The sequence below is a fragment of the Mobula birostris genome, chromosome 9 (genome assembly GCF_030028105.1).
Source record: "Mobula birostris isolate sMobBir1 chromosome 9, sMobBir1.hap1, whole genome shotgun sequence".
NCBI classification, from domain to species: domain Eukaryota; kingdom Metazoa; phylum Chordata; class Chondrichthyes; order Myliobatiformes; family Myliobatidae; genus Mobula; species Mobula birostris.
The window spans coordinates 152,168,197-152,188,961 of NC_092378.1; the positions used below are offsets into that span (position 1 = coordinate 152,168,197).

At 46.2% G+C, this 20,765-nt stretch overlaps 1 protein-coding gene across 2 annotated transcripts in view; it reads right to left on the reverse strand.

Moving 5' to 3' along the window:
• Positions 1 to 6,319: 6,319 nt before the first annotated feature.
• The window catches only part of LOC140203206 (otoancorin-like), a 75,694-nt gene continuing 61,248 nt past the window's right edge, over positions 6,320 to 20,765 (reverse strand). For both annotated transcript variants that reach the window (XM_072269159.1, XM_072269158.1), the window contains 4 exons: positions 19,324 to 19,460; positions 12,394 to 12,491; positions 9,985 to 10,147; positions 6,320 to 9,294 (listed from right to left, as the gene is read on the reverse strand). In XM_072269159.1, coding sequence (XP_072125260.1) covers positions 9,212 to 9,294; positions 9,985 to 10,147; positions 12,394 to 12,491; positions 19,324 to 19,460 — 481 coding nt within the window. In that variant the 3' untranslated portion in view covers positions 6,320 to 9,211. The remainder of the gene's footprint in view (positions 9,295 to 9,984; positions 10,148 to 12,393; positions 12,492 to 19,323; positions 19,461 to 20,765) is intronic.

The window sequence follows — 20,765 nt, forward strand, 5'->3', positions numbered from 1 at the left end:
CAATGTTGTGCCGATCTTTTACTAACCAATCTAACCCTTCCCTCCCACAAAAGGGAGGGAAGTTTCTTTCATACGTGTGCCTATCTAAGATTTCTTCAATGTCCCTAATGTGTCGGCCTCTACCACAGGGCGTTCCACACACCCACCACTCTCTGAGTAAAAATCCTACCTCTGACATCCCTCCCTCTACTGTTCGCCAATCACCCTCAGTTAATGCCCCCTTGTAATAGCCATTTCCACCCGGGGGAAAGTCTTTGCCTGTCCACTCTTCCTATGCTTCTATCTTGTAGACCTTTATTAAGTCATTCTCCTTCGCTCCAAAGAGAGAAAAGACTTCGCTCTCTCAACCTCTCCTCATAAGACACATTCTGTAATCTGGGCAGCATCCTGGTAAATCTCCTCTGTGCCCTCCCTAAAGCTTCCACACCCTTCCTATAATGAGGTGGCCAGAACTGAACACAATACTCCAAGAGTGGTGGGGACTAACACACCATCCACCTTAACCACTCTACCAAATCATTCTGCAGCAACTTTGAGGAATCTATGGATTGCGACTCCAAAATCCCTCTGTTCCTCCACAATGCTAAGAATACAGTCATAGACGATCTAACCTGGACCCACGCCACTTCCTCATTATTCTAGAAGGCACAACAGTGTCTACACTTTCTGAGGAGACTGGGGCATGCAAGGCTCCACACCCCCATTCTAACAACTTTCTATGGGAGCACCATCAGAACTGTCCTGTCTGGCTGCATCGTTGTGTGTACAGAAGCTGACAGGCATCGGACCGCAAAACCTTTTAAGGATAGTAAAAACCACTGAGAGGATCATAGGGGGTCTCCCCTCACCTCCCCCATTTGTGACACTTACCAGGCGAGTTGCAGACAAAGGGCCCAAAGCATTGCTGAGGATCCCCACCACCCATCGCACAATCTCTCTGACCCACTACCGTCAGGAAGGAGGGACAGCAGCATCAGGACTAGGACTGTCAGACTGGGTAACAGCTTCTTCCCTCAGGCTGTGAGACTAACGAATACCCTGCCACCGCTGAGGTCTTGTCACTGGGACAGCGAGCTGTTTACTGCTCATCTCTGCAATGCACTATGTGCATTTTAAATTATATTTTATTAACTGATTTATGTTAATAACTTGTTTTGTATGCCATGTGTGATATATGTTGTGTGGCTGCACTGTCTGCAGGAACGTTGTTTCATTTACTTGTTGACAAAAACTTAAACCTGAACTTGAACTAACCCTGTACTCTGCCTTCAAATTTGATCTTCTAAAGTAAATCACTTCACATGTATTGCACATGACCTTTTCACCTAATTCATAGATCTGGATTATGAACAGTTAGTGTCCAAGCACTAATCCCGACAGCACCCCACTAATCACAGTACCTGAACCCTATCATCCAACAACCAATCGTCAACCAATTCCAATATGTCGTCTCCAATAGTCTGCCCTTTAATCTTCTTTAATTATCTTTTGTGTGGCAACTTTTCAAAGGCTTTCTGAAGGTTCAACGACTCCACATGAACTGTTTCCATCTTACCTATTTGCTGGCTACAACTTCAAAAACCTCTCCGATTTGTCAAACATACTTCACTTAAATCCATGGTGACCATCTTACTGATGGCATGAATATCAATATGTTTCAAAAGGTACATTTAATGTCAGATAAATGTATACAGTATACATCCTGAATTTCTTTATCTTCGCAAACATCCATGAAAACAGAGGAGTGCCCCAAAGAATGAATGACAGTTAAAACGTGAGACCCCCAAAGTGCCCCCAGCTCCCCCAGCCACCCACGCACAAGCAGAAGCAAGGCATCCCACCCCCACTGGCAAAAAAGCATCCGCACCCCCCCGAGCACTCAAGTGTGCAGCAAAGCATCAATAAAGACACAGACTTGCAGCACCCCAAAGACTACTCGTTCACCCAGTAATTCGACATATCACAGGCTCTCTCTCTCCCTAATGAGAGAAAAGAGGCATCTCCATTTCACAGCGAGAGGAGAGACATAGCAAACAACTCGCTGATTTCTTCTCTCAGTATATTTCCTTCCTCCTTCTCTCTGCTTCTATTCCCCATTCTGGCCCCTTACCTCTTCTCCTCACCTGCCCATCACCTCCTGCTGGGTCCCCCCTCCTCCTTCCCTTTCCCCCATGGTCCACTCTCCACTCCTATCAGATTCCTTCTTCTCCAGCCCTTCGCCTTTGCCCACCCACCCGGCTTCACCTGTCACCTTCCAGCTCGCCTCCTTCCCCCTCCCCAACCTTTTATTATGGCATTTTCTCACTTCCCTGATGAGAATCTCGGCCCGAAATGTCGACTGTTTATTCATTTCAATAGATGCTGCCTGACCTGCTGGGTTTCTCCAGCATTGTGTGTGTGTGTGTGTGTGTGTGTGTGTGTGTTTGTTGCTCTGAATTTCCAACATCAAGAGAATTTCTTGTGTTTCTGATTAGAATCAGAATCAGGCTCCTCATCACTGACATACGTCGTGAAATGTGTTGTTTTCGATAAGATAGCAGTACAATGCAAAATTTAAATATTGCAAACTCAGAAAGAAGGAAGGTAGGAAGGAGGGGAGGAAAGAGGGATGGGAGGGGGAAGGAAAAATGGAGGGAAAGAGGAAGGATGGAAAGAGCACAGAGGAAGAAGGGAAGGAAAAAAAGAGAGAGAAATAGTGTTCATGAGTTTATTGTCCGTTCAGAAATCTGATAGCACAGAGGAAGAAGCTGTTCCTAAAAGATTGAGTGTTCCTAAATATCAAAAAATTACTACAAATAGCAGTCTTGCGAGAGCATGGATCTGCGCCTGGAAAGTCTTCACTCTCCAGGGCACAGGCCTGGGCAAGGTTGTAGGGAAGACCAGCAGTTGCCCATGCTGCAAGTCTCCCCTCTCCATGACACCAATGTTGTCCAAGGGAAGGGCATTAGGACCCGTTCAGCTTGGCACCAGAGCAATGTGTGATTAAGTGCCTTGCTCAAGGACACAACCCGTTCCCTCGGCTGGGGCTCGAACTCACGACCTTCAGGTCACTAGTCCAAAGCCTTAATCATTTGGCCACGTGCCTGCACACAAATAGCAGTGAACAATAAAAATCTAAATCAAATCAATATTTGGTGTGACCATCCTTTAAAACTGCATCAACTCTCTAAGGTACACTGTCGTACAGTTTTATAAGAGAACCAGCTGGTAAGTTGTTCCAAGCATCTTGGAGAACTCGCCACAGTTCTTCCCCAGACTTCATCTGTCTCACTTATTTCTGTCTCTTCAGATAATCCCGGACAGCCAGGATAATGTTGTGATATGGGCTATGTGGAGGCCATACCATCTGACACCATATAAAAAAAATCAAGGGTGCCTAAGACTTTTGCTCAGTACTGTATGTCAGTGGTAATAAACCTGATTTGGGTCTGATTCCGATGATCCCATTGAACGATGGGGGTGGGGGTTCAGGATTTGTTTGCCTGGTTCCTTTGTGTCACACGTCATGCCAAAATTAATTATTGATCCAAGTCAGCTGTTGTTTGCACAACTTCTGAACTTTTTCCAAACATCACTCCTACAAGGAGCACCTCCTACACCAACACTGTCACTGAGGCCTGAGTCTCCCCAAGTGAAGGTCTAGCCAGCCTGCCTTAATATTCATTCTGCAAGGAAATCACCCATTAAGGTTTTACGTTTGTGCAACAAACGATCTGCTGGAGGAACTTAGCGGGTGGAGCATCATCCGTAGTGTGGGCATGGAGAGGAACTGTCAATGTTTTGGGTCGAAACTCTACGTCAGAACTAAGGGTCAGAAATGAAACGTTGACAGTTCCAATAGATGCTGCCGTTTTAATCAAGGTTCTTTTAGAAGTCAAGAATGAGGCATAAACCATGTTGCGTCACAATTGTTTTATTAAACTTTGATAGAACAAGGAGAAATTGAAACAGCGAGTCTGCTACTTGACAATGAGGGAGAAACTAACGGTGGTGCCGAGTATAAAACAGCTAATTTTATACTACCAAGATAAGGAAAATTTCCATTCAAAGCTATAGATAAGAGACATCCGATTAGAAAGTACTCATTTGAATATTGCAGTACCAAATTAACCAATGAGAAAGCACATGTTCACTTAATGCAAAACAAAGAAGCTTCCAGAGTGTTCCAGAATTATACTTTGTATAGACACTCGAGGCATATTAAACTGTTATTAAGAATCACTTGAAATACAAGCAGATAATTATTGCTAAATTGTAAAAATAATTAGTCTAATCTACGAATTAAACAGTCATCTCCCCCCACACCCATCCCCACACAGATGCTACTTGACTCCCTGAGTTTCTCCAGCAGACTGTTCCTGAGGAAATACAGTATTGTGCAAAAATCTTAGGCACACTTAAAAAATTCTGTAAAGTGAAGATGCTTTCAAAAATAATGAAGTGAAAAGATCCTAAATATCAAAAAAATTTCTAGAAAGAGCAGTAAGCCAACACGCTCTTCGTTCCTCTTCCCTCCGGGAGAAGGCTCAGGAGCTTGAAGACTCGTACGGCCAGATTTGGGAACAGCTTCTTTCCAACCGTGATAAGACTGCTGAACGGATCCTGACCCGGATCTGGGCCGTACCCTCCAAATATCCCGACCCGCCTCTCGGTTTTTTTGCACTACCTTACTTTCCATTTTTCTATTTTCTATTTATGATTTATAATTTAAATTTGTCATATTTACTAATTTTTACTGTTTTTAATATTTTAAATATTTAATATTTGTAATCCAGGGAGTGGGAAGCGCAGAATCAAATATTCTAGTATCAATTGTTTGGCGATAATAAAGTATAAAGTATAAGCAGTAAAAAAAAACTAAAATCAATATTTGGTGTGACCATCCTTTGCCTTTACAACTGCATCAATTCTCTTAGGTACACTGTTGTGTAGCTTTATAAGAAAATTGGCTGGTAGGTTGTTCCAAGCATCTTGCAGAACTTGTCACAGTTTTTCTGCAGACTTTGGCTGTCTCGCTTGCTCCTGTCTCTCCGGGTAATCCCAGACGGCCTCGATGATGTTGAGATCAGGGCACTGCGGAAGCCATAGCATTTGAAACTATATAAGAAATCTAAGAGGCCTAAGATTTTTGCACCTTCCCACTCAGTTACCGGTGGCCTGTCCTGGAGGGTTGACAGTTGACGGTGGGGAGAGAGAGCCTTGAACCCTTCTGAGAAGCCTCACTCTCTTTTGGAGGCTCTCACACAACAATGCCACCCCTTGCAGGTGAGAGATGAGGCTGTGATACCAGTCCAGGGAAACTTTCTAGTTTCTACCTTTGGAAGGAGACCCCGGACCCTGAAGACCCACACTCAACATTCCAGGAACAGCCTCTTCCGTTCCACCATCAGATTTCTGAGCAGTCCATGAACACAAGAATACTGTGTGGCTAGGCACAGCTCAAATGGTATCTATAAATTTGCTGACGACACAAGTCTTGTTGGCAGAATTTCAGATGGTGAAGAGAGGGCGTACAGGAGCGAGGCATATCATCTAATTGAGTGTGTCACGGCAACAACCTTGAACTCAGTGTCAGTAAGAGTAAAGAACTGATAGTGGACATCAGAAAGGGCAAGGCAAAGGACCACACACCAGTCCTCATAGAGGGATCAGAAGTGGAAAGAGTGAGCAATTTCAGGTTCCTGGGTGACAACATCTCAGAGGACCTATCCTGAGCCCAACATATCAATGCAGCTACGAAGAAAGCACATCAGTGGCTATATTTTATTAGGAGTTTGAGGAGATTTGGTATGTCACCAAAGACACTCGCAAATTCCTACAGGTGTATTGTGGAGAGCATTCTAACTGGTTGTATCACCATCTGGTATGGGGGTGGGGGGAAGAGGCTACTGTACAGGATTTAAGTAGGCTGCAGAGAGTTGTAAAATTGGTCGGCTCCATCATGGGCACCAGTCTCCGTAGTATCCAGAACATCTTCAAGGAGCGTTGCCTTAAAAAGGTGGCATCCATCATTAAGGATCCCCATCAGGGAGGAGGTACGGGAGCCTGAAGACACACACCCATCAATTCAGGAACAGCTTCTTCCCCTCACCATCTGATGTCTGAATGGGCATTGAACCCACGAACACTACCTCACTCCTTCTGTTATTTCTACGTTTGCACTACATATTAACTAACATACATATACTGTATAAACTTACTGTAATTCATTTTCTCTCTAATTATGTATTTAATTGTACTGCTGCTGCAAAGTCAACAGATTTCGTGACTTATGCTGGTGATATCAAACCTGATTCTGATTGTACATCACTATTCCTCTTTCAGTAGTCTTAATTTATTTTTGTAATTTATCATAACTTTAAGTCTTTGCACTATACTGCTGCCACAAAATACAGAAATTAGTGATAATAAATCCGGTTCTGATTCATTTTGAAACAGTTTAATTTAGTGGCATAGTAAAACATTTCCTTTTCAGTTCATTGCTTCCTGGGGAGTGAAGTCATGGTAACTTAGCGGTTAGGGTTATGATTCACAGCGCTAGTGATCACAGTTCAATTCCTGCCACTGACTGTAAGAAGTTTGTACGTTCTCCCCATGACGCCGTGAGTTTCCTCTGGGTGCTCCAGTTTCCTCCCACATTCCAGAGATGTAAAGGTTAATATGCTTGGATGCGCTGTGTTGGCGATGGAAGTAGATGGAGCATATTCCGCCTGGAGGTCGGTGACCAGTGGTGTTCCACAGAGATTTGTTCTGCGGCCCCTGTTCTGTGAGTTTTATAAATGTCTTGGATGAGGAAGTGGAAAGGGTGAGTTAGTAAGTTTGCAGATGACACGGAGGTCGATGGAGTTGTGGATAACCTGGAGGGTTGTTCTAGGATGCAGTGGGATATTGACAGGATGCAGAGCTGGGCTGAGGAGTGGCAGATGGAGTTCAGCCTGCAGAAGTCTGAAATGATTCACTTCGGAAGGTCGAATTTGAAGGCAGAATACAGGGATGGTGGCAGAATTCTTAGCAATGAGGAGGAACAGGAGGGTCTTGGGGTTCATGACAATATATCCCAAAATGTTGCAGTGCAAGTTTGTAAATTGTTAAGAAAGCTTGTGATGTGTTGGCCATCATTGATCAGGGGACTGGGTTCAAGAGCCGTGAGCTGATGTGGCAGCTCTATAAAACCCTGTGTAGACCACACTTGGGATATTGTGACAGTTCTGATCATCTCGTTATAGGAAGGATGTGGAAGCTTTAGAGAGGGTGCAGAGGAGATCTACCAGGATGTTACCTGGATTGGAGAGCATGTATTATGAAGATAGGTTGAATGAGCTAGGGCTTTTCTCTGGCGAAAAGGAGGATGAGAGGTGATTTTGACAGAGGATAGGAGGCATTAATAGAGTGGATAGCCAGGGTGGAAATGGCTTATACAAGGGGGGGGGGCGTAATTTGAAGATGAATGGATAGAGTGTAGGTGGGTTGTCAGAGGTAAGTTCTTTACACAGAGATTAGTGGGTATGTGGAACACCCAGCCAGGGGTGATGTTAATATCACATTAAGAAACTCTTAGATAAGGCACATGGATGATAGAAAAATGGAGGGCTATGTGGGAGAGAAGGGTCAGAGAGAATTGTCCCCTCACAATGTATGAAAGCTACAGCGAACTGTCAAGTCAGCAGAAAAGGTCTACCATCGCTTCAGGACTTGCATGTGTCCAGGACAATGAAGTGGACAGGAAAATCATTGTGGACACTGCTCATCGGAAAACTGCCTCTTCCAAAGCCCCCTCTGGAAAGCATTATGAAGCTATTAAAACAAAAACTTCACTCCCTCTTAAAAGTTTCTTCCCTCGGGCAACTCATCTGATCAACCAATCTGGTTAGTACCCACCTCCACCCCCTCTATCTATTAACCCTGACACTGCACTGTAAACACTTTAAACCACTGTTTTATAATGATGTTTAAATTGTAAATACATGCTGGTGTTTATATACAGTATTTATGCACATTTTATTCTGTATTTATATAATTCTTCAAAATTATAATTGTGTTTTTTGTTGCAGTCGCGTCAACACTCCACAGCAAATTCCTAATCCATGTAAATGTATTTGGTGAATAAAGTTGATCCTTGATTTGTTAAAGATTAAAGCTTTGCTTTATTTGTTACATGTAAATGAAAATATCTAGTTAAATGCATCATTTGTGTCAATGACAAACACAGTCAGAAGATGTGCTGGGGGGCCAGCATAACGTGTCCACAATGTATTAACCCTAATCCGGACAGCTCTGTGCAAAAGTCTTAGACACGCATATATATATAGCTAGGGTGCCTAAGAAATTTGCACAGTACTGTAGTAATTTTATGTATTGCAATGTACTGCTGAAAAAAAAAGAAATTTCATGACACATGTGAGTGATGATAAACCTGATTCTGATCTGGGTCTCTATTGTGGACTGAGAGTGGGAAGGGGGCAGGGAGAGGGGAATCATGGTTGGGAAAAGGGAAAGGGAGATGAGAGGGAGCAGGAAGCACCAGAGAGGCATTCTATAATAATTAATAAACCAATTGTTTGGAATCAAATTACCTTGCCTGGTGTTTTAGGGCTGGTTGTGTCTGTATCTGTGCCAATCCCCAACCCTGGGGCTCCCTCTCTGCCACCTGTCCCATGGCGCTCCACCCTCGCCATTCCCGACACCCTTTGTTCCTCTCCACGTTGACAAATACAGTACTGTGCAAAAGTCTGTTTCCTCCTTCATTCCAGAGAGGAGTGCGTCAGGGTCAGTGAGTTGTGGGCACACTATGTTGGCTCCAGAAGTGCAGCCCAGCTGACATGTTTTGTTGCAAACAATGTACTTCACTGCAACACAAACAAAATGCTGGAGGAACTCTGCAGGTCAGGCAGCATCTATGGAAATGAATAACCAGTTGACATTTCGGGCTGTGACCCTTCATCAGGACTGAAAGGAAGGAGGAAGATGGCAGAATAAGAATAACACATTTCACTGAATATTTCGATGTACATGTGATAAATAAAGATAATTATATCTTTTTAAAGACGGCATCGGGAATTGAACCCTGATCAGTGATCGCTGGCGCCGTAAAGTGTTACACTAATCTGTGTCTTTGTAGCTAGCCACGTCGCGTTGACAGGGACATCTACAGCCTGTGACCATTCGGAAGTACAAATAGCGTGTGCTGGGACACGGCGACTCGGTCTGACCCTCAGGAAGCAAAACACACAGCAGCTGTGGCAGCCCAGAGCAGGAGGCATAGGTCACCGCGGCAAGCTGAACCTGTTAGAAAGTCTAATGAATGAAAGGAATGATTAGACACAGGAGACACAGCAATGTAACACAAAACCAATTATTCCCCTGCGCTGGGTTCACAGGACAGTGAAACTCTGTTGATCTGGCACTCTTGAGATTTGTTGGCGCTGGTCTGCGCATTGTCTGGACCGCTGGATCTTATATTTACCAAAACTTCAAAACATTTTTAATTCATGTCTTGTATTTATAAGTGATCCCAGTAAGTCTAAAGGGTGTGTTAGAAATCAGATCCAGGTGAGTGTAAAGGTAGTTTATGAGGGGCAGGCTTTTTCCACTGAGGTTGGGTGAGACTAGAGGTCGTGGGTTCAGGGTAAAAGATGAAATGTTTAAGAAGAACCTGAGGGGGAACTTCTTCACTCAGAGGGTGGTGAGAGTTGCCAGTGGAAGTGATGGATGTGAGGCAGATTAATGGTTTGGCACGGACTAGATGGGCCAAAAGGCCTGTTTCTGTGCTGTAGTGTTCTATGTGTGGATTGGTGTCCCGGTGCAGATGGGAAAGGGGTCTGAATCCTGATGGGCTGATGGGGAGGGGGACATACGGTCCAGTGTGGGTGGGAAGGGGACCAGGGTCCCATTGTGGTCGGGAGGAGGTCCTCAGATCCCGGTGAGTTGATGGGGAGGGTGAGTTATATCCCCAGCTCAGCACAGCAACGACTCCCCACTCACTACCTGTAATCGGGGAAGTGGAGGGGGACGTCTCCTCTGCTTCGCCACCGTCCCTGGCAGCCAGCAGGCTGGAGGTCTGGTCCGGGTCCAGTGCTGCAGTCTGGGCCTCAGTCACGGCAGCCGCATTCTCTGGCCCCAGGCTCAGCAGCTGTCGTGGGGAGAGTGCCTGTAGGAGAAGGAAACCACAGGCCAATCTGCCCATCGCACACCTGGCCCGCCACGGCACACTCGTCCGTCACTGACCCATCAATCACTCGTCTGGCCATGTGGGCATGAAATGCAACAACTGCTGCAGTTGCTCGGGGGGAGAGAGGGGGAGAGGAGGGGAGGGGGAGGGGGGAGGGTGGGGGTAAGGGAGAGGAGGAGGAGGGGGAGAGGGAGAGGGTGGGGAGAGGAGGGGAGGAGGAGGGGGAGAGGGAGAGGGTGGGGAGAGGAGGGGAGGGGAGAGGGAGGGAGAGAGGAGGACAGAGAGAGGGGAGAGAGATTGAGAGAGAGATGGAGAGAGAGAGTTGGAGAGAGGCAGAGGGAGATACTGAGAAAGAGAGAGTGAGAGAGAGATAGATAGATGGAGACAGACAGAAAGAGAGATTGAGAGAGACATAGAGAGTGAGAGAGAGAGAGAGAGATACAGAATAAGAGAGAGGGCAGAACAGAGTGAGGGACAGAGAGAGAGGGAGACAGACAGAGAGATACAGGGAGAATATTGGGAATACTTAGAGTATTGTGTTCAGTTCCAGTCATCTCATTACAGGAAGGATATGGAGGCTTTAGAGAGGGAGCAGAGGAGATTTACCAGGATGTTACCTGGACTGGAGAGCATGTCTTATGAGAACAACTGAGCGAGCTGGGGCTTTTCACTTTGGAGTGAAGGAGGACGAGAGGACCTGATGGAGTGGTACAAGATGGGGAGGTATAGGTGGAGTTCCGAGACCAACATGGATCAGCCGCAGTTGTATTGAATACTGTAGTGGGGTTGGACAAAGGGGTCGAGTGGCCTCCTCTGCTCCTATGTTTTTGTGCTCCAGTGAATCTGGATAATGTTCAGGACAAAACCATTTCACATTGCTTTTTATAAGGTTTCTCGAAACCAAAGCACAACTCTGAGTTACCCCTCTCCAGAACGTAGAACACTACACCAGACTAATGCTTCAGCCCTTGACCTTTCAGCCTAGTCCAAGATCAATTGAGCCCTTCCCTCCCACATAACCCTCCATTGCCATCCACGTGCCCAAAGGTCTCTTAAATGCCCCTAATGTATCTGCCCCTACCACCACCCCTGGCAGCGTGTTCCACACCCACCAGGCTCTGTGTAAAAACCTACCTCTGATATCCCCTCGCCCCTATACTTTCCCCCACACACCTTATAATTATGCCTCTTGAATTACCATTTTCTGCCCTAGGAAAAAAGGCACTAACAGTTCACTCTATCAATGTCTCTTATCATCTTGTATACCGCTATCAAGACATCTCTCATCCTCCTTCACTCCAAAGAAAAAAAAGCCCTTGCTCATTCAGCTTACCTTCACAAGACACGCTCTCTAATCCAGGCAGCATCTGAGAAGGCTAAAGAAATTTGACCTGTCCCCTAAAACCCTCACTAATTTTTATAGATGCACCGTAGAAAGCATTCTTCTGGGGTGCATCACAACCTGGTACGGAAGTTGTCCTGTCCAAGACTGGAAGAAGCTGCAGAAGATCGTGAACACGGTGCAGCACATCACACAAACCAATCTTCCGTCCTTGGACTCACTTTACACCGCACGCTGTCGGAGCAGTGCTGCCAGGATAATCAAGGACACGACCCACCCAGCCAACAGACTTTTTGTCCCTCTTCCCTCCGGGAGAAGGCTCAGGAGCTTGAAGACTCGTACGGCCAGATTTGGGAACAGCTTCTTTCCTACTGTGATAAGACTGCTGAACGGATCCTGACCTGGATCTGGGCCGTACCCTCCAAATATCTGGACCTGCCTCGTTTTTTTTTGCACTACCTTACTTTCCCTTTTCTATTTTCTATTTATGATTTATAATTTAAATTTTTATTATATTTACTATCATTTTGTACTCCAGGGAGTGCGAAGCGCAGAATCAAATTTCGCTGTGATGATTGTACGCTTTAGTATCAATTGTTTGGCGACAATAAAGTAAAGTAAGTAAATCTCCTCTGCACCCTCTCTAAAGCTTCCACATCCTTCCTTTAATGAGGTGACCAGATCTGAACACAAGGGCAGGCAGCTATGTAACTTCTCGCAGCGACTGGTATATTTGTCAGGGGTGTAGTATGTCCCCCTCCCCACCCCTAGACCATGAGCAGATGAGCTTACACACACAGCAGATGCTCATTGCACTAGGTCAAGCTCGAGACTGCAACCGTCAACGACATCCCCGGGACCAGGGACAGTCTGGTCTCCTCACCTGGAATACGTCGGCAGGTAGTGCAGCTACTGCTGCTGGCTTGAAATAGGGCATCAGGTCCCGGTTCAGGTCCTTAATCTCCTCCCGACTCATCCCGGCTGCAAAGGAGTGTGGGGGTGAACAGTGAGAGGCTGTAACACAACAAGGACGTCTACAACCCCACCACCTCCCCACCCAGCAGCCCCCAGCAAACAGCAGTGCCTCATGGAGGGTCCATCAAGCTGGTTGTGGGGAGAGCTTTGCGCCAGAACCATATGCCCCCTCCCAAAGGGAAAAGAAGGTTCTGGCAGCCTCCCACAGAACGGGAATCCCACACAATGAGGCCACATTGGACGATGATTTTCCATCTAGGTAGTCTTCAATCTGATGGTATAAACATCAATCTCTCCAGCTTCCAGATATTCCCCCTACTCCCACTTTTCCTGCTCTCTTTTTCCACTCTGGTTCCCCTCTCCTCCTTTCTCTTCTCCTCACCTGTCCGTCACCTCCCGCTGATTCCCTCCTCCTTCCCTTTCTCCCATGGTCCACTCTCCTCTCCTATCAGATTCCTTCTTCTCCAGCCCTTTACCATTCCCACCTATCACCTCCCAATTTCTCACTTCATCCCTCCCTCCCCCTCACCTGGTCCCCTCACAAACTTTCAATTCCCTGACTCCGACCGCCCCATTTTCACCATGGATGTCCAGTCCCTATACAAGACCAGCCAGTTTGCCTCCACCACCACCCTCAACCATCTGACAGAACTGGTCCTCACCCTTAACAAGTTCTCCTTTGGCTTCTCCCACTTTCTCCAGACTCAAGGGGTAGCCATGGGCATTTACCTGGGACCCAGCTGTGCCTGCTTTTCCATTGGCTACGCTGAATAGTCCATGTTCGAAGCCTTCCCCGTTATACTCCCCAACTCTTCCTCTGCTACGTTGACGCTGCTTCATGCACCCATGCTGAGCTGGTCAATTTCACCAACCTTGCCTCAACCTTCCACCCTGCCCTTGAATTTACCTGGTCCATTTCTAACACCTCCTCCCCCTTTCTCTACCTCACTCTTGCCATCTCCAGAGACAAACTGTCTACCAACATCTTTTATAAACCTACTAATTCCCACAGAAATCTTGACAGTAGCCCTTCCCATCCTATCTCCTGTCAAGATGCTGTTCCCTTTCCTCCGTTCCGTCACCTCCGCTGCATCTGCTTCCAGGACGCGGCTTTCCATTCCAGGACATCAGCGATGTCCTCCTTCTTCAGAGAATGGGGTTTCCTTCCCTCCGCCATCGATGCTGCCCCCACCCGCATCTCCTCCATTTCCCCTTCTTCCCGCCGCCTTAACAGGGAATCTTCTCTCCCTGCCCTCCCAGTCGACCCACCCACTTCCTCCCTCACCTCTGTTCAGTCCCCTAAACAGTCCTTCCAGGTACCTCACCTACATTCCTCCTTCCTGTTCCCCTCCCCAGCCTTTTCCCTTTATTCCATCGTCTCCCTTCCACTTATTACGTGGCAATCTCCTCCCTCCGTCATCTGCCTATCAGCCCATCACCTGTATCCCCCTATCACCTGCCACCTCTTGCTCCACACCTACCCCACCACCTTTCCTATCCCCCTCCTTCTTCCAGTACTGACCCGAAACGTCGACTCTCCACTTCCTTCCACGGGGGTGAACAGCGAGAGGCCGTAACACAACAAGGAAGTCTACAACCCCACCACCTCCCCACCCAGCAGCCCCCAGCAACAGCAGTGCCCCTTGCTGCCCGAACCATTGAGTTCCTCCAGCACTTTGTGTGTCGATATGGAACATTACCGCACAATACAGATTCTTCAGCCCACAATGTTGTGCTGACCTTTTAACCTGCTCCAAGATCAATCTAACCCTTGCCTCCCACATAGCTCACCTTTTTTTTTTATCTGATCCCTGTGCCTATCTGAGAATTTCTTAAATGTCCCTAATGTATCTGCCTCGACCACCACCCCTGCACCCACCACTCTCGGTGTAAAGAACCTATCTCTGACATCCCCCGTACTTTCCTCCGATCACCTTAAAATCATGTCCCTCATAGTAGCTGTTTCCACTGGGTCTTTAGCTGTCCACTCGATCTTTGCATCTCACCATTTTACACCTTCATCAAGTCACCTCTCTTCCAAAGGGAAAAGCCCTAACTCTCTCAATTTATCCTCATAAGACGAGCTCTCTAATCTAGGCAGGCAACCTCTTTAAACTTCTACATACTTCCTATAATGAGGTGACCAGAACTGAACACTGTGTGGTCTACACAGTGTTTTATAGTAAAATTATCTTTATTTGTCACGTACATTGAATCATACAGTGAAACAAGTCATTTGTGTCAAATCAAATCGGCGAGGGCTGTGCTGGGCACTGTTCCCTCGCAGCCGCACAGTAACTGAAATACTCCCGCGCACATGGCCTTTGTTGCCATGCGGGGGGAGTTTTCTTTTATATCATTTTGAAATTATGTTAATTCTGTATTATTGTGATATCTATGTTAATATAATTGTGAACTACCCTATAATTATGTTACTGAAAATAATCCATACATTTCCTAAATATTAAACATACCATAACCTTTACCAATGAAACATTTTAGAGCTTCGATGAATTTACATTGTCTGTGTTACAAGTTACAAATTGTAACAATAAACACAGAATGGAAATCATTGTTCACTAGCCTGCTGAACACTGACACTGTATAGTCAAAACATTTTACTTTTGCCATTCTGCCTGTCAGTTGTTTAGATTGTCTGGACATTGTTTACTCGTGTTGTGAGTTGTGGTTTGTGTTTGATGTGCAAATTACAAAAAAAAAATCATTAAAAATGCTGCGCAGTTTTCAGGCTGCATAAAAATTTCATGATCAGAGCAATGGTTGGTGTGCGCAGCTGTAAAAAGTATTAGAGGGAATGTTGGTGCTGGGTAGCCCACACGTGTCACCATGCTTCCAGCGCCAGCTTAGCATGCTCACAACTAATGAAGGCCAACACACATACACTTTCTTCACCACTCTGTCAATCTAATTGGAAACTTTGAGGGATCTACGAATGTGGAGCCCAAGATCTCTCTGTTCCGCCACAATGCTAAGAATCCTGCCATTATTCCAAGAATTGCAAGACCTTCCGGCATCTGCAGCCTCTCTTGTCATATTCCAGTGCCATCTTCAAGTTTGCTGATAAAGGTAGTGATGAATCAGCATAGAGGAGGGAGATTGAAAATCTGGCTGAGTGGTGTCATAACAACCTTTCACTTAATATCAGCAAGACCAAAGAACTGATTATGGATTTCAGGATTAGGAAACCAGAGGTCCATGAACCAGTCCTCATTGGAGGATCAGAGGTGAAGAGGGTCAGCAACATTAAACTCCTAGGTGTTATTATTTTGGAGGACCTGTCCTGGGCCCTGGGTATAAGTGCAATTATGAAGAAAGCACAGAAGGACCTCTACTTCCTTAGGAGTTTGTAGAAATTTGGCATGACATCTAAAACTTTGACAAACTTCTATAAGTGTGTATTGACTGGCTGCATCACTGCCTGCTATGGAAACACCAATACCCTTGTATGGGAAATCCTGCAAAAAGTTGTGGATATGGCCCAGTCCATCACAGGTAAAGCCCTCCCCTCCATTGAGCACATCTACATGAAACGTTGTTGTAGGAAGGCAGCCTCCATCATCAGACAACCCCCACCACTCAGGACATGCTCCCTTTTTGCTGCTGCCATCAGGAGGAAGATACAGGAGCCTCAGGACTTACACCAGGTTCAGGAACAGTTACCCCTCAACCATCAGGCTCTTGAACCAGAGGGGATAACTTCACTTGACTGGGGCAACTTCACCTGCCCCACCATCGAAATGTTCTCACAACTGATAGACTCACATTCAAGAACTCTCCATCTTATGTTCTCGATATCTATTGCTCATTTATTTATATTATTGTTTCTTGTTTTTGCATTTGCAGTTTATTGTCTTCTGCACTCTGGCTGAAATCACTAGTTTGGCAATCGTTCGTTGATTCTGTTATAATTACTGTTCTATAGATTTGTTGAGTATGTCCACAGGAAAATGAATCTCAGAGTTGAATATGGTGACATGTACGTACTTCGACAGTAACGTTTACTTTGAACGGGAATTAACCTCCCATTTCGAGCAGAGTGATTGACAGAGCACCACTTCCACCAGGAGGGGGCAGCAGCTCCCAGTAAACAGCAGCTTACAGCTCTCCTTCAGCACCTCAGGCAGTGTAGTCGCAGACATGCCCTCCCTCCTATCGACGTTGTGTTGACCGGCCACGAGGGCTCGGTGATGTCCATCCCCAAAAACCTGAAACTGGAGAGCCTTTCCATTATCTCACCATGCATGAATAGTGGGGCTTGTTCCTGAACTCAGTTATTATTTCTTTAGTCTTCTTGATGTTGAGTGATAGGTTGTGTTGTGCTTTCTGCACCAATTGGACAGTTTCAGCACATCCTCTCTATGTTGTGGAGACGTTGTAGAGAGCTGGGCCAGTGACAGGGACAACAGTTCCTTCTGCTGACACAGTCAGAGCAGCCACAGGGGCGAGGGGCATTTATCGAGGTACAAGAGAATGCAGATATTGAATCTGGAGCAACACATCTGGCACCTAAAGATGGCAGCGTTCATCATTAAAGATCCTCATCACCCTCTTCTCGTTACCCCTCCTCCTCGGAGGTGGTTCAGGAGTGTAGCAGTTAGCGTAAAGCATTACAGCAGCTCATGTCAGATCAGGGATCAATTCCCACCGTTGCTGTAAGGAGTTTCTACGTTCTCCCCGTGTGACTGTGTGGGTTTCCTCTGGTGGCTCCAGTTTCCTCCCACATTCCAAAGACCAACTCTGCAGTTTGTTTCTGGGTCCTGAACCAGCTCTGTGACTGTGGCCTGCAGCCATTAGCACTCGCCTTGGCCCTGAACCGGCTCTGTGGCTGTGGCCCCACTCTCGAGGACACTGCAAATAAATGTTCTGTTCTGTGTGTTATTCATTACTTTTTTATTGTTTGTTCGATTTGTTTGCACATTGGGTGCTTGATGGTCTTTGCTGTGTGGGCTTGTTTTAAAATGGTTTGTTCCATGGTGTTCCTTTGTTCTGTGGCTGCCTGCAAGAAGACAGATCTCAAGGTTGTGTACAGTAGATATACTTTGATAAGTGTACTTTGAACTTTGAACTTTGGGGTTAGTGAGTTGTGGCGCTGGAAATGTGACAACATTTTGTGGGCTGCCCTCAGGGCAATTCTCACTGATTAGATTTGGCACAAATGACGCATTTCATTGCATGTTTTGATGTGCATGTGACAAATAAAACTAATTTCAGTTTCCAATGACTCAGGAACAGCTTCTTCCTCTCCGCCATCAGATTCCTGAACAGTTCATGAAACCATGAACAACTACCTCATTCTCCCTTCGTTTCGCTCAGATTTCTCGGTAATTGACATTAATTTCATGTTTTTGCCCTGTGCCACTGCCGCTGAACAACAAATTTCACATCAACACACACAAACTGCCGGAGGAGCTCAGCAGGTCAGGCAGCATCCGTGGAAATGAATGAACGGTCGGCGTTTCGGGCCGAGACCCTTACATAGGACGACGCTAATAAACTTGACTCTGATCCTGAACACAGTCTGCAGGAGGAACTCAACTTTAGTTTGGGGTGTGGGAAGGATTTTCAGTCCTTGATGAATTGTCGGCAGCTCCCCCCCTCCCCCAACAGAAGTTTCCCGACCTGCTGGAGTTTCTCCGGCAGACTGTTCCTGAGGAGATATCGGACCGCTGGACTCAATTCTCAGTGCCCTGTGCTGGAGGGGTGACAGTCGGCAGTGGGGAGAGAGAATCTCTTTTAAATCTTTCATCTCAATCCAATGCTGTCTAGGTTTAGACTCCCCTACCCTGGGGAAAGGACTTTGACTATTCACCTTATCAATAGCCCTCAATGTTTACAAACTTCCAGAATTAGGACTTGCCAGTATTCCTTAAAGGAGTTTTGGTAGGGACAGGGAATTCCTTACGGGAGTTTCGGTGGTAGGGATAGAGAATTCCTTACGGGAGTTTCAGTGGTAGGGATAGAGAATTCCTTGCAGGAGTTTCAATGGTAGGGATAGAGAATTCCTTACAGGAGTTTCAGTGGTAGGGATAGAGAATCCTTATGGGAGTTTCAATGGTAGGGATAGAGAATTCTTTACAGGAGTTTCAGTGGTAGGGATAGAGAATTCCTTACGGGAGTTTCAGTGGTAGGGATAGAGAATTCCTTACGGGAGTTTTGGTGGTTGGGATAGAGAATTCCTTACGGGAGTTTCAGTGGTAGGCATAGAGAATTCCTTACGAGAGTTTCGGTGGTAGGAACAGGGAATTCCATTCAGGGAGGGAATTTATTTATTTCAGGATAGAGGACAATTACAGGCCTTTCTGGCCCAACGAGCCCAGGCCGCTCAGTTACACTCATGTGACTAGTAACCTACTAACCCGGCTGTACGTCTTCGGAATAAGACCATAAGACAAAGGAGCAGAATTAGGCCATTCAGCCCATCATGTCTGCTCTGCTATTCCATCATGGCTGATTTATTATCCCTCTCAACCCCATTCTCCTGCCTTCTCCTTGTGGGAGGAAACTGGAACATCCAGAGGAAACCCATGTGTTCATGGGGAGAATGTACAAACTCCTCACAGGCAGTAGTGGGAATTGAACCTGTGTCGCTGGTACTGTAATAACGCTGACACCCCATATCGACGGGAATGCGGGAGCTGGTGGGATTAGTCCAACGTGCTGGTCAGTACAGATACGGTGGGACAAACGGTCAGTTTCCATGCTGGCTAAATCTATCACTGTTGTCCAGTCCAATCCTAGGGCTCAGCTCTTGTCCACCGTGACCCCCGTTCCCCCCACCACATGCAGCCAAGCTCCCTCATGACCCTTGCTTCCTGACCTGCCACTGCTCCAACTTCCCAGAGGACGAAGCCCGGCCACTTGTGGATGTCTCCGAACACCTCCCTCGCCTTCCTTAGCAGCCTCTGCTGCACCTCCAGGCGGCAGGTGACCTCGCCGACCCTTGCTGCTGCAACACTGCGAGAGGCAGAGGGTGATCACTGGGAGCAGCCATCACTTTACGGAGGAGCACATTCCGCCAGGCTCGAGACTATTGATTCCCCAAAATGGACTCTTGGCCTCACAATCTCTCTCGCTGTGACCTCGCACCTTATTGTCTCCCCGCACTGCACTCTCTCTGTAACTTTATTCTGTGTTCTGTTATTATTTTACCTTGCTCGTCCTCAATGCACCGGCCGTGTAATGATCTGATCTGTACAAACAGGACATCTTCAAGGAGCAATGCAAGAAAAAGGCAACATCCATCATTAATGACCCCATCACCCAGGTCACACCTTGTCCTCATTGCTACCATCAGGAAGGAGGTACAGCAGCCTGAAGGCACACACTCAACGATTCAGGAACAGCTTCTTCCCCTCTGCCATCCGATTTCTGGATGGGCACTGAATCCACGAACTCTACCTTACTACTTTTTAAATTTCTATTTTTGCACTAGTTATTTAATTTCACTATTATATACATACATACACACACACACACACACACATATATATACACACACTTACTGAAACCCACAGTATTTTTTCTATTATTATGTATTGCATGGTACTGTTGCCACAAAGACAACAGATCTCTCAATGAATGCCAGTGATATTAAACCTGATGCTGACAAGTTTTTCACTCTGTCTCGGTACATGTGACAACGGTAAACCAAATCCAGTTCTGTCATTGCTTTACCTTGTTCTACCTCAGTGCTCTGTGTAATGACCTGATCTGTGTGAGCAGTGTGTAAGACAAGCTTTTCACTGTATCTCAGGGCACCTGACAATAATAAACCAACTCCAGTTCCACTCCTCGCGGCCTCTCCCTCGCGCAGCGGTTGTCCCGACAACGCCGTGACCTCGATTCCAGCTTCGCTCTGCCACGGTACATTCACCGCCACCGTTTCCACAATGGAAACCCGTGCACACCACCTCGTTATTCTGCTTTGTCGGCACTATTTACTTATCCCTTTGTCACATACTAATCTTTTGTCACTTATACTAATCTTTTGTCTTGGCTCTGTACTGCTGCTGCTGCAAAAAAAACACGTTTCTCATCATCAAAATCAGTGAAAATAAATCTGATTCAAAACCCGATTCTGATAATGAATCTGATTCTATAGTTGAAGTGAAGTTGAGAGATAACTTCACTTGTCCCATCATTGAGATGTTTCCACAACCCATGGGCTCACTCTCAAGGACTCTTCATCTTGTGTTCTGAATATTTTTTGCTTATTTATTTATTATTATTATTTCTTTATTTTTGTACTTGCACAGTTTG